This window comes from Micropterus salmoides, unplaced genomic scaffold (assembly GCF_014851395.1).
Source record: "Micropterus salmoides isolate LMB-PRFRI ecotype aquatic unplaced genomic scaffold, ASM1485139v1 Ms_hic_scaffold_22, whole genome shotgun sequence".
Lineage (NCBI taxonomy): Eukaryota > Metazoa > Chordata > Actinopteri > Centrarchiformes > Centrarchidae > Micropterus > Micropterus salmoides.
In genome coordinates, this window is record NW_024041373.1 from 7,458,140 (window position 1) to 7,472,297 (window position 14,158).

The window sequence follows — 14,158 nt, forward strand, 5'->3', positions numbered from 1 at the left end:
CTGCTCTGCAGTCTGGTGGTGCGGCAGCAGAAACCCATGGAGATAATGCTAATCAGGAACTAGGGAACTAGGAATGAAGTTATGACAAGAAAAGTAACATCTTTGTAATTTGTAAAAGTAACAATTATGGGATGATGCTAAATGCAAAACTGCAGTGTAACAGTAGTACAAGTGGACAAGAGTCATAAAGTCAGCAAAGTGCAATGTCATGGCTTACCATTTGCACTGTATAGAGGATGTTTCCGTAGCAGTAGATCATGATGCCCACAGGAACAAAGAAACAGGCCAAGAGGAAGAAGAGGATGAAGGAGGCATCATTTGGGTCCTTAGATGCCCAGTCCAGGGAGCAGCCCAGCTGGTGGATCTCCAATGTGTAGCGGTTCCAGCCTAGCAGAGGAGCACCTGTCCAGGCCAGGGAGTACAGCCAGATGTGGGCGATGGCCCGCCATGCCCAGGGGAAGTCCACCACCTGCGCATGGACCACCCGGATGTAGCGCTCATAGGCCAGGGCTGCCAAAGTCATGATGGAAACGATACCTGGCAGTGGAGGGAGACAGATAGATAGCTGTGGTGAGTAAAGCAGAGCCCTCACTGCAAGATCTGGGTCAGTGGCTACTCAGCATCTCTTTGGTCTGAATGAGTCATATTCTGTATAAACACAATTTGGTACATCTTGGTGCTGAACATCACATTCAAGCATTGGTTGTGAATCCTTGAAATCTCACAGAAAGAGAATGTTTACACCACTCTCTCTCTCTAATGGTTTATGCATCTTATATTAAAGTATTTGTAGCTTATGTTCATCTTGTGCATCATTTTGCTCCCACTTTTCTATGGCACATAAACAGCACATCTGCAAGCTAGAGTCATGGTACAGTATCTAAAACTGATTAAGTTTAAATTAGTTAATACACATCACACATACCCTTTCTGTATCTAACATTCAATCACATAATGTAAAACCCTCTACATCTCTTGATTTTATGGGAGCAACACACAAAAAAGTGTCAATGAACAGGCCCACAAATTACAAACACACTATACAGTGATTTGTTTCAGATTATGCACTCAGCTAGAGCTTCAGTACGACAGATGTGCATTGACAGAACTGCCTTATTGCTTATTGCTGCCCCTGCGGCTCATGTGTGTCGGGCACACTGACACCAGTCTCCTCTGAGGAATAAATAAGCTGGAAGGATTACGGCATTTTCTTACATAGAGGATTAGAGGACCCAGATAGAGCTATAGACTTTTTGTACACATCATTTTTTTAATATTACAACCTGTGTCACTAGGGAGCCATACTGTACTCATTTTATCAGGCATGGGTGCTGGGAGCCAGGCTCTCCATATTTGTGATGTTCTTACCAAATCATGCCATGGCTATCTGTTTGACCTTGGGGTTTCACATGTGAAAATGTCAGGCAGCACATACGGTTTGAACATTTTACGCTGCTTTACTGTATTGTGAATGACAAAAAAGGGTCACTGTAATTGAAATCTCCATTTTCTGGCAGGTTTGTCCTTCTCCATGTGAGTGCGGGCCAAAGCAGTAGGACACCACATCCTTTCTGCTCAGTGTCATTTCAGTGATGAAAGAACACACTTTTTAAGCTTTTGATTTGAAAATCTCCTCTGTGACATTTTTTCAGTGAAAACCAGATCAACACAGTTGGCAGGTAAACATGTTCTTTAGATCATGTGCAAAGAAGCCAATGTCAAGTAAAGGACAATAAGATGATTGAAGAAGAGGGCAACAGTCCAGTGCATCTCTGTGTTTAGTTTACTGATAAAGCACCAAAGGATTGAGGGTTTGCCCTAATGAGCTCATTATCACACATTCATCCTCCTACAGGCGTGGGACCTGGAGAACAAACCCTTAGAGGACAAGTCACAGCTGAACACAGTTATGCTTTCTAATAAATGTGTTACAGAAAAATGGATGCTGAGATTAACATTCCTCTGAATGAAGCAATGACCTGCAGAATATGCTCACTAACACACATGCCGTTTCATAAAGAAAGAAAGAAATAGTAGGGGAGACCAGGGATGGTTGTGACAAAGGGACGTTTGTAAAAGCACCACTTTCATTCAAGAAGGGATGACCTAAAATTTGTGATCAATGTCATGCATGAGCGCTTCCTTCCTGACCTTGCATGTGAAATGTCACATATGTTTGAAGAAGTATGCAGACATTACAGCCAAAACACTGATTTTCATGTAAGAAGGTATTTTTTGGATAAAGTCTATATTTCGATTAATACTTATACAGTTGACGTTAGAATTCTATGAAACTTTTATTAGATTAGTACACTAGCCATGAGGGTCAAAACACAACAACATTTTACAATTCAATTCAAATTAGCTTTATTGGCATGAATGTGTAACAACAATATTGCCAAAGCATCATACAAACTACATACAATAAACCCCCCATGACATTTCAGATTACAGCAAGAGAGTAGAATTAGGTAGGGACAGTAGGGACATGTCCCTTCCAATATCCAGTAAATAATGAATTGTCTCTAGCACTAATTTTGATTTAAAAAATTCTAAATTAACACCGTCAGTGTCAATGTATTTGTTACGCAACGGTTAATATAAACCAAAAGTTGTTGTTGTAGAGTATTAGGGCCACTGTTAGTGGTATAGTAATCTGAAATGCCGTTGTGTTTTCAGAAATGTTGTTCTTTTGTGCAATAATATTTTGTGCAATGTTGTTATTTCATGAAATATTTTTATTTTGTGAAATGTCGTTATTTTTTGAAATGTCGTTATTTTTTGAAATGTCGTTATTTTTTGAAATGTCGTTATTTTGTCAAATGTTATTTTGTGAATTGTCGTTATTTTGTGAAATTTTATTTTGTAAAATGTTATTCTGTGAAATGTTATTTTTTGAAATGTTGTTAGTTTGTGAAATGTTATTTGTGAAATTTTGTTTTATGTACTGTTGTTATTGTGTGACATGTCATTATTGAGTGAAATTTTCTTTTGTGAAATGTTACTTGTGAAATTTTGTTTTATGTAATGTTGTGAAATGTTGTTATTGTGTGAAATGTCATTATTGAGTGAAATTTTCTTTTGTGAAATGTTATTTGTGAAATGTAATTTTGTGAAATATTGTTATTTTTTGAAATATTGTTATTTTTTGAAATATTGTTATTTTTTGAAATATTGTTATTTTGTGATATTTTGTTTTGTGAAATGTCATTGTTTAGTGAAAAGTCAGTGGTGAGTTGTTTTTGTTCTCTGATGGGACCACACTGCTCAAGTATTGCGACATGGACAATTATTTTCTTCAGATGCATTTTTGTGTTGTGGTCTCAATTTCTGTCTGCAGGGCAGGTTGTAACTCTGGAACTCCTTATAGTTGACATCAATTAATAAGTTATGTGATTAAGTTGGAGAAGTTGGAAACAAAGCTATTTGTAGTGGTCAAATTGGGGTACTTTCTGTCAAACTTCGAGAGCTCTAACACAAAAATTCAGTGTTACAACCATCCCCGGTCTCCCCTATAATATAGGCTATATTATTCAATTTAATTCAAAGCTTTATTGGCATGAATGTGTAACAACAACATTGCAAAAGTGCAATCTACATAAGAACAATCAACCCCATACATTTCATTTAACAAGTAGCATCAGTATCAGTACCTATATTATTCAAACGGTTTCAAGGTCTTTAGATTTTACTGCAGCTCATTATGAAGTGAGACTGGATGGTCAGTAAACTGTTTTTGACCCAATCTGTATTTTAACCGGCCACATATTCTGTGAGGAAGTGTGCACAATAGCTATATGATGCTCAGCTTTAGCCTATATTTACATACATTTTATAATAAATAAATATTTTTTTATTTGGAATATACTTTATAGTAATATATTGTGGATGAGCTCATCTCTGCCTTCTACATATTTGCATTACGTTATGGTGCATTTATTATGGATTATGTCAGAATCCGATTTTAGTAGATAAGTGAGAAACGAGCAATTATGGGGAAATAGAGGTAAAGCTGAAATACATTTGTCTTGAACTAATTGTTTAAAAAGTTTAAACAACAAATGACAACAGCCTATTGATGAATGTGAAATACACGCTTGTAAAATAAACATCGTTTCCTCATTTTATTTCTCTCACCAAATAAGCTGTTGCTGAAGCCATCCCAGATGCATGTTGCCTGACTCCAAGTCCATCCGCCGTTGACGCAAGAAGCAAACGTAAAGTTTATTCCGATGACAGAAACCAGAAAATCACTCAAACTTATGTTGACCAGCAACAAATTGGTGGGTGTCCGCAGTCTCTTGAATTTACAGTAGAGGATGATGACAACAACGTTATTACAAAAGCCGAATACTCCAATGGTCCCGATGGTAAAAGCCAGAAGTTTGTAGGTGCCAGCTGTGAAAATGTAAGGTTCTGTACCTCTCCCGGTTCTGGTTTCGTTGGCAGGATTCATTGCGTGGATAAAAACTTGTTTCCCAGCATTGTGCTGCGCGCGGTGTGAGTGAGATACGACACACGAGAGACTGTTCCAAGCCGCCCCTCCACGCGTTCCCCGCGCAGCTGATTCAAACCAACCGAGACTGCCTTTCTCTGAAACTGGGTCAATGTACCACTGTCAAACCACACAGACTATAAACGTCAACATTTCCGGCTGTACTTTCAAAGTAAGATGTTTTTTTGACCTACATGTTTGGAGCGTTTCGAGACGAACACGGGCCGTATTATTTAGAGAAGGACATGTATAATATATAGGCCCTTAAAAAATAGGCAACAGATGTTGCAGTATTTCATGTTGTAGGCTATGCACTTAAACATGTCACACTTTTAATTTGAAACCAAAGCCTCAAAATAATCTCCGGTTTAGTTGGGACTAACTGTGTGGACATGATGTAGCCTTCAATTTCATAGCCTTGTCAATACAGTGATGTGTTGTAATGAAAAAACAAGAAAGCTATTAAAACTACCATACTGAGCTCCCAATTTGATGTTTTCTTTTGAATTACTTTCTATTGATTTATGTTGACTACTGGCATGTTTTATGTAGCCTAGGCTATGTATGTATTTATTTAGGTTATTAAATTATTAGATTTTTGTCTACCGTTTGTTTACGTATTTGTATATTTACTTTACAGTATATTTATTTATAGCCTACTGTTATTAATTATTTGTAACAATGTATCGTTAAATGAATTGAAATAAAAAAATTTTTTTTTCAAATATCTATTATTATTTATTCATTTAGCTGATGTTTTTATCCAAAGCGACTCATAATTGCTATTTTTATCAGAGGTGGCACGCCTCTGGAGCAACTAGGGGTTAAGTGTCTTGCTCAGGGACACTTTGGTGGACGTGTCATAGTGGGGAGTTGAATAGGGGTCGCTCACACCAAAGGCATGTGTCCTATCCACTACGCCATCAAATAACTCCCAGCAAAACGGCATATATTTAACATCTTTTATAAAAATGTTTTAGAAATAGTGTTTTTAAATGGTTAAATACATTTATGACTGCAGATTACATTAATTTGAAGTTTATGAGGATAAGACAGAATCAAGAATGCAAATTTAATCTCAATTTTAATCTCGTGAATTGTTATTAACTAATTAAACAACCACAACTGTTCTGTAAATACCACATGTATACTGTGACTGTACATGGTGAATAGCATTTTATAGTGCTTGTTGTATCTAATGTGCATGCTATCTGTATTTTGTACAACTGGGTGAAAATTAAATCGTTGCTCTCTCTCTGCTATATGTAATGCATCAGATTTAAAGTATTTAAATGTATCAGTTTATCATACTTGGTCCTTGTCAATTAAACTTATAAACAATAATTATGAACACTCGGAAGCCTTATAATATCATCACCATAAACATGTATAAACACACAAACAAGGAACACTCTTTTTTGAACACAAGCAAACTGTTCTGGGTTGTGAAAATGCTGAACTAAACACTAAACATCTGTTTTTTTCACAGACACACCAAATGACGACAACACAGCTTCTCTGCTGGTTGTGTGAGGTGTGTCTATGCCTCCTGTGGCATTTGGATATTTGCTCTTCTTCCACCAGTGGTCTTGTTCTGTTCCCCACATAGAAATGTCACTGTGTTGAAATGCTGGATTCCTCCAGCAATGTTGTTTACATCTGACCTCATTTCTCAGAGCCTACAGGTTGATTCAAAATAGCAGATCTCTGTCGAATAACACAAGAGATAAGAGTGTGCATTGGGGATGTGCATGACTCTAGGAATGTTTTAATTATGCTGCAGCTCATCCACTGACGCACTTGCGATGTTCATTCATAGTTTGAGGGTATTTAGTTTGAGGTATAGATGACACATTACACTCATCTTGATATAAACAAAGTTGCCAGGATTCATGCTGCAGTCTGGCGCTGTAACCAAATGTGTTCTCCGTTTTTACACCAAGGCTGTTGAAAAAGGAAAGTGCTGAGGTCAATGGTTCATTTTCCTGGAATATGTTGTCACACATCACATCGCTTTCTCATGATTAATATTGACCCCAGTGTAAAGACTGCTGCAGAAGAACAGCAGTGTAATAATGCTGCTAATCATTATTACACTGCAAATCACCAGTGATCCATAAATGCATTGTTCAGGGCAGCAACACTTCAAAATAAAGTAGGTCAAAGGCATTCAAACATCATCAGGAAGAAGAATTGCAATATGTTTCGTAAATGTCAGAACTTGAACAGGCTTTATTGACAAGAGAGCCTTCAAATCTAGTTCTAGGTTGTTCTGTGGAGGCGTCACTCTTTTATTGGTTTCTCTATAATTCTATATGATCCCTTTTGAGTTTCCTTACACTTTTTTATCTCTGGTCAGAGATAGTTACATCTGGTCAGTTTCTGCAACTATGCCAAGCTTCCAATCAGAGCATTTCTCGCAGTCCTTTCATCTGTCCATCTCTCTCGCTCTACTCCCATTTGTTAGCCCGTCTCTTAATTCAATAGGTGATAAACGTAACAGGTTCTTATTAAAGGTAATCTCCGAGCATCTGAGCCCTGACGCTTTAGCAAAGCACATCTGCTTGCAGACACACAAGCAGCTACTGATGTGCCCCCTGAGATGCAATTACTGTAGCATTACATATACCCGCAGTACTTCGAATCAGTTCTGTTATGAATTTTTAAGTGGTCACAAACATCAGCACTTCAACATCACTAAACTCTATACAAGTTCCAACACCACTCACACATCTACGGATAATTCAGTCTCATTCACACAATATGAATTTTGTGATTTTATCAATGCAAATTTAAAAAAAAGTAAAAACAATGTTCAAAACCGAAACTAAAACTTACTAACATCCCTCCAAAATATAAAATTATATCCATTATGAATAGCCATGCAAACACTTCTAGATGGTCAGATTTTGAAAAACACTTTTCAATTTCACAAGTTTTAATGTGTCATCTGTCATGACTTACATCAGCTTCGTTCACAATGGCTAATGCAATAATAATGAAGAGAGCACAGCTCAATGTCCAATTATTATACAACAAATGTAATTTTCAATTAATCAATTCTAAAATATGTCCTTTATATCATTTTTCTGATAAAAACTCATAAAACAACACTGTAGAACAGTTAGTGTGGTCAATTAGATATTAGCTCATACGGTCAACATCAGGCATAGCTAGCAGATTGGCTCGCTAGCAACACTGCAGGCCTGGTCTGGCCTTTTTATAGCAGTCTGTCGAGAGTCTACCCTGGAAATGGGGGAAACTAACAGGTAACAAAATCCACACCAGCACCTATAATTTTACAATTAATACATATTATATTGTTGGTTTAATCTGTAAGCCTACTTAATGTAAACATGACGAGTTGTAGATGTTAAGAGCAGCGATAACTGCAGTTTGTTTTCACACAAGATTAAACAAACAAACTTCAGAGGTGCTAGTTGGAGCATTTGTTTTCGGTGGACAAAGCTTCCACTTGTTTCCGGTCTTCATCAAACTCCCTGCAAGAAAATGAATAGCTTAAGCACATCTCCAAAACTATTACTTTAAATAAATGTAAGCCTCATTTATAAAACTGATAATTTAGAAATTTTATAAAGCAAATACTTGCCTAATCCTCTGGGTTTAGGTTTGAGATTAGGTATTAAAATATGTTCACATTTCTTTGTGTTTTTTCATATTTTACCAACTATGGCTCTGGCTTTAAATGGCCCAATAATGACGCAGGCAAGACTTGCTGGTGGTGATGACCCTGATGAACTACTCCAAAAGTCCTTGACTGACCCTGACTGATTTCCCTCTGACTCCACAAAGCGCTGTCACATCTTAAGTGGCACTGAAGGAGCGTCCTCACTCACATTTAGATCACATTCATTGCTACAGCAGCTGGTGCCTGCTCTTTTTTAAAAATATTAAGTGGAAGTAATGCATGTGCTGAAAACCACCTTCTTTCAAATGGTTGTGTCTCATAATCCCTGCTCTCACTGAGGGATTAACAGAGAGTATGAATTTGGAAGATGGTGCAGCCACAATGCACTGCAATATGTGTGTGTGTGTGTGTAAAGGAAAGTGGGCTTTTATTTCTCACATCTGTTTTTATCTTCTCACATCTGTTTTCACCCTTTTGAAGCAGCTGAAGTGCTTTTGCATTTTCAGGCTCGCTGTTGGAATTAAACTGTTTGATTTCATGAAAGCTAAGTCGTAAATCAAATCAGATAGTGACTGTCATTGACATTATCACATTTAACGCTACACGGCATCTTTCCTCCGCACTGCCATAGCAAAGTGTCCTTGAGAAATCGCCAAAGGCCCTCCCCTGTCTGTCTGAATAAAAATGTGTGAATGTTTGAGTCCTGCAGCGTCTTTGTCATCCATTGTCATCTCTGACATGTAAACGATACATTCAAGGTTTTTCCAGGGTAAGAGAGATATAAACAAAATCTGCAACAAGTTCTGTGGTTGTTGAATCAAAAATCTTTGATTCCCAAATGTCCTATAATGACTGAGGAATAGAGATAAATACTGGCACATGCAAATGATGTGCACAGTTGCATAGTTGGACTGTGTGGTGAGACAATATCAGGAATGTTCCTTTAAACTAGTTAAATCACTTGTTCAAGCATTTCACGAGACTCCCGTGCAGCCACAAGGGCGGCCAAATGTAAAGCGTAATCACAGTGCGTCACAGATTGGTGGCCCAATTCTGCCCCAGCAAAAAGCAACTTAATTATGGCAGGCAATGATGTCAGCTAAACTCAAGAAATAATCTTTTAAAGGGATTCAGAGCAGCAGGCTCTAGATTAACACGCAAACATTTGTGGTGAATTCTTATCGAGTTATGAATAATTCAGTACTTTAAAGCATTTTGTGCTCTCGCAGTAATTGGGTAAGACAGATAAGTATTACTTCAGACTCACAAACATAAACCGGGATATGTGTAAACGTGCCAAAGGTTTATCATTGACACTGAGGTCTACAATTCTCAGAGCCACAGAGGAGCAGTAGAGGTATTGTTAGATGCTTCAGATCTAATTTCCACCCCTGGAGGTTTCTGTCCTCCAGTGGAGGCACTGATAAAAAGGGTTTTGTTGACAGGCTGGTGTCTGGTATTGCACCCAGTGTCTTTGAGCCTGGCAACATGATTGTCGCTCTGTGTCTGTTGTGTATGTAAATAGGCAATTATTTGCCAATAGATTAGCAATAACAACTCTATAAGGTCAACGCTGTGTGGCCAAAATAAAAATCAATTAATGATAGCTTTAATTTAAAAAACAAAAAAGTAATATTCAGATATTCATCTTGATACAAAAAAAATAATTCAATACATAACAATGTAAATTATTTTCAATTCAATTTTCTTATATAGCGGCAGTTCTTAACAGAAGTTATCTCATTGAACTTTCTGATATAGAGTGGGTCTAGTCCGTACTCTTTGTAATATTATGTATGTAATAGAGACCCAACAATTTGCAATTTGTCCACATACATAGCAACACATTTTGCATGATTTACAGTATTTTTATTATTTTTGTCCCATAAACGCCTACCTTTTCCTCAAATTTGAAATAAAACACTCAATCATAGTAAAAAAAGAGTTTCCCTATACAGTACTGAATGTGAGAGGTTGTTTCGTTGACAGTATCTGTGTGCGCATCTCCACACTGAAAAAAATCATAGACCCCTTTAGTTATGTCAACTTACTTCTTCTTTTTAACTCAAGTAGCTCTGACAAGTTTTCGATTTTGAACTCAACTGCATGAGTTTTAGAAAGTTAAACTTGCATTAATTCATTGTGTTGACTATTTGAGACTTTTGTCACATTGATTGAACTTGCGTTTGTAAGTTAACTGTTGAAAAAAAAGACAAGGGTGCGGGATGGGAGCAAGAAACAAAAAATTGCCTAGGTCCTGCGTCTGAGTTTGAGAAAAACATATACATCATCAACTAATTATTAGGGTTTAGCAAGTACTCAGTTGAAACGAGTATCTGGTCCAGAAACTTTTTACGAGTAACATCAGAGTAAAATATGTCAATATCTCTTTTGTTATAAAATATAAATATAGGAACTTTAAAAAAAAAAATCAATTACTATCATGATCAAAAACATTGCTCTGAAGCTCAATGACTCTCTGAGGTTGTTCTGTAAATAGCTTTCATATATGTAATCTTTTTTAGGGTGACTCTTAACATCTGTCTAGGGACTGCAGATGAAAAATAGCCTTTAGGCTAATTCTGGCATATTGACAGAAATGTTTATGAATATGCACTGTCCCTGTAATAAATAAATAAACAAACAAATATATACCAATTTCAGGTGTAAATAACTTCTACTTAGTCCCGCCCACTTCTATATTAAACCCCGCCCATTCTGAAAACGGTTACTACTAATTATTCACCAAAATATAGACACTTCTGTGGTAAACAAGACTAGTACCACCAGTGGAAAGGGTTCTTGACAACGGCATAAGGCCCTTTAAGCAAGGAGGTGATATCTGTTGACTGTTTTGTCAACACACCAACTGCCCTGCCGCAAGTTTCCTTGAATGGACAATGTAATATATATAATTGTTTTAAGTCACAGAATTAAGTTCCAACAATAAATGATCATTAATTAAACAAATTGTATAATGTAACTTCATGAGTTGAAACAAAGCTTTTCTTAAATTTTGAGTTTACTCACATTTTTAAGGCAGCAATTGAATTGAAGTTTTTAAGTTGAACCACCTTGATCATTTTTACAGTGCAGCTTTGTTCCCCTAGCTTCTTGTTATGTGTTCATCTTCATCAGTGGCCTTGAGATGCATTTATGTTTCGAAGTAATAGAATAGAATTTACTTGTCCCCCCCCCCCCCACCAGACTCCTGACCTACATCTCCCTCCGCAGTTGTGTCAATGCAGCAGCACTTACTTTTGTGCATGTCTCTTTCTTTTGGTGATCTCTCGTTTGAGCACTGACACCCCCTCCCTTCCTCTCAAGTGTTTTTTTCCCCCTTTTTCCTCTGATGTTACAGACTAGTTATAGTCAGTTCAGAATATAACACACACGTCCACCTGCACAAATGTAGGCGACGTGTGATGACTCACGTACCAGTGCAAAACTGTCGCAGTTAGTACACACACACACACACACACACACACACACAGTGGGACCTGTCAGTGTCTTTTTTCTGCTCAACTCAATCTCCTTACCTCACTGCTGGATGATCTCACACAAGTCAAGCGCTGCTTTCTAAATCTGCCGTAAGAATAAGAGTGTTTGCAGTGCAGTGGTCATCATTATATAACAGTTTTGCAACAACATTGTCCCGTCACCTCACTTTGAAACATGCACTGCAAGCAACCCTCAGTGTCATCTTCAATGTCCTTTGCTGTCACGGTGAGAAATGCTGATTCATAAACTGTTGGTCTTCCTCATCACATTAACACACACACACGTATCTGCCTATTATTGTAATAATTCAATTCCATTCAAATGTTATTTATATAGCACCATCTCATACAAAAGCAAGTCCTTTAAATAAAACAAAATTAAACAACAAAAAAGTGCTCAGAAACGTGCATTTAAAAAAATGCTCAATGGAAAAGGAAGGTCTTTAGTTTCTTTTTAAAAGAGCACACTGTGTCTCTACAAACATCAAGAGTTAATTAACAAATAATACATGACATAAGCAATTTATGAGGTCATAAGCATGATTGGTGGGAGGGTGGGTGGTTTTAGCAGAGGCCAAAAATGTGAACTCTATTCTGGGAGTCTGGAGGAGGCTCCCCTGAGAAATTGTGGCTATTAAAAACCAATTTATTGTGATTTCACAATTGATTTGCATAATTAATGTCCATCTGAATTGCTTCCCCTCCTGCAGGTCAGGCAATCAAAACACCCCTATCATGTTAGATGTTGTAATTTGCGTTGCTTTTCTAGTAGAACTGCGCTTCACCCTGCTCGAGGCAACTTACTAAACACAACTCTTTTTTCAGACACAGCAACATATAAATTGTCATGAATTTAGAAGAAATATTTGATGTTTTATGTTTTATTATTGATTTGATACTAGCCTTCAGTTTGAACTGGAAGTAGATTCTTGCAAAAAGTTCTACATAGGACATTTTCAGGACATATTTTATGTGTCAAAATATGATGGTGTGATTAGTGAGGGCAATACTGTCCAGCTCACCATACATTATGCTGCTCATTACACATATACAGTACGTCTCAAAGACATCAGCATTCTGACAAAAAAATTATGGTTTTAAGTTACTCAAGATAAATAATAGCTTAAGTCATGTGGTTAGCACTGAGCAGGGGTGTGTTGTACGTCATGTGAGTGGAAACAATGTGATAGGTAAGATACATCTTTTATTGTTAAGCATAGTTTTTTGTGCAGTTATATTTACACATCTTTGAATGCACAGTGAGAACTCTTTATTTACATGCTGCAGTAAATACCTGGTAGTTTCATTACTTTACTAATTACTGAAAAGCAACAGTAGGCTAATTTTTTTGCCTATATTTCTCAGTATAACATTCCAACTCTGTCAGTGGTGCCTTTAAATGACTCCAAAGCCTCCATACCCCAAAGTCACATCATTTCATGTCTTCTGATTTAACACATGTAGAAATAGAAAACATGACCTTTTAACAAACAGTCAGTCTATTAAGTATTCATTCCAGCAACAGCTATCTTAACATTAACGCCGATGACACACCGCACCGCACTCCAGCAGTACGGCTTCTGGGTTCACACATCCTCCAGTTTAGAACAAAACCAGGTGATTCCTTTATTTAGGCTTGTCCATGACTAAAGTTAGAGTCAGCTAACACAAAACATGTAAATCAGACAACTCTGTCTTAATGACAAATTTGAGGGCATATCTTCTTACCGGGGAAGTCTTATTTCTCCTTTATTTATTTATTCTAATAGCGTCCCCACACCTCCAGCCCCTTTGCTAAGCTTGCACATCTCAGACCTGTCTGTCCACTTAACTGCCCAAACTAAAGGAGTAATGGAGGTTACTAACTGTGTTGTAATGATGGGGTGCTCCAGAGGTGTGCGACCTCTGACATGTATAGCAATTGGATAAAAGCATCAGCTAAAATTAATAAATGTAATTTCAAATGATAATACCTAACACTAGCCTACTTGTTACTGAAAAATGTGATCACATTACTGTGACACGTTACTAAATAATGCATTAGGTCCGCTGTTTTACGGGTTGGTAAACATGCATGACAATAAAAAGATGTTTTAGATTTTTACTCAAACTGCAGTATCTGTTTAGACTCAACTGCTGTAGTGGAGGGTGCAATCCAAGACCTCAGTTTTTGCTAGCAGGCATAAGCAGATGGTATTTTACTGCATATTTTATAGTTGTCACCATTCTCACCATCAGACCATATTGTTAATGCAGCTTTGAAGAATCGCAAGACAAAAGGTCTTAGCAGAAGAGATGAGACACAGCAGAGCACTGGGACTGCAAAATCCAGGGTTAGTGTATGTCGGGGGTAGAAGGAAGCGGGACAGGTATTGACACATGCACTGCTCACAGAATATCTCATTACTTGTATTGATGTTTTGGTGCAAATGTACACGGTACATAGAATATTAGCATGCACCTTTATTGAACTGAAGTTTAATTATGCAAACAGTATGACCTGAGTGGTGACTG

The 14,158-nt window shown here is 37.3% G+C and overlaps 1 protein-coding gene and 1 long non-coding RNA gene across 3 annotated transcripts in view; one reads left to right on the plus strand and one right to left on the minus strand.

The window, feature by feature from the left end:
* The window catches only part of opn3 (opsin 3), a 32,002-nt gene that overhangs the window by 3,404 nt on the left and 14,440 nt on the right, over positions 1-14,158 (minus strand). Inside the window, exons 1-2 of one of the 2 annotated variants that reach the window (XM_038737014.1) lie at positions 4,138-4,456; positions 218-537 (exon numbers count right to left, since the gene is read on the minus strand). In XM_038737014.1, the coding sequence (XP_038592942.1) occupies positions 218-537; positions 4,138-4,456 (639 nt within the window). Of the gene's footprint in view, positions 1-217; positions 538-4,137; positions 4,457-14,158 lie in introns of those variants that run through there. The other variant, XM_038737015.1, reaches the window with a different exon arrangement.
* On the plus strand, positions 434-4,109 carry LOC119916987. The gene is made up of 2 exons (XR_005447200.1): positions 434-570; positions 1,518-4,109. It is a non-coding gene; the product is annotated as an uncharacterized LOC119916987 (long non-coding RNA).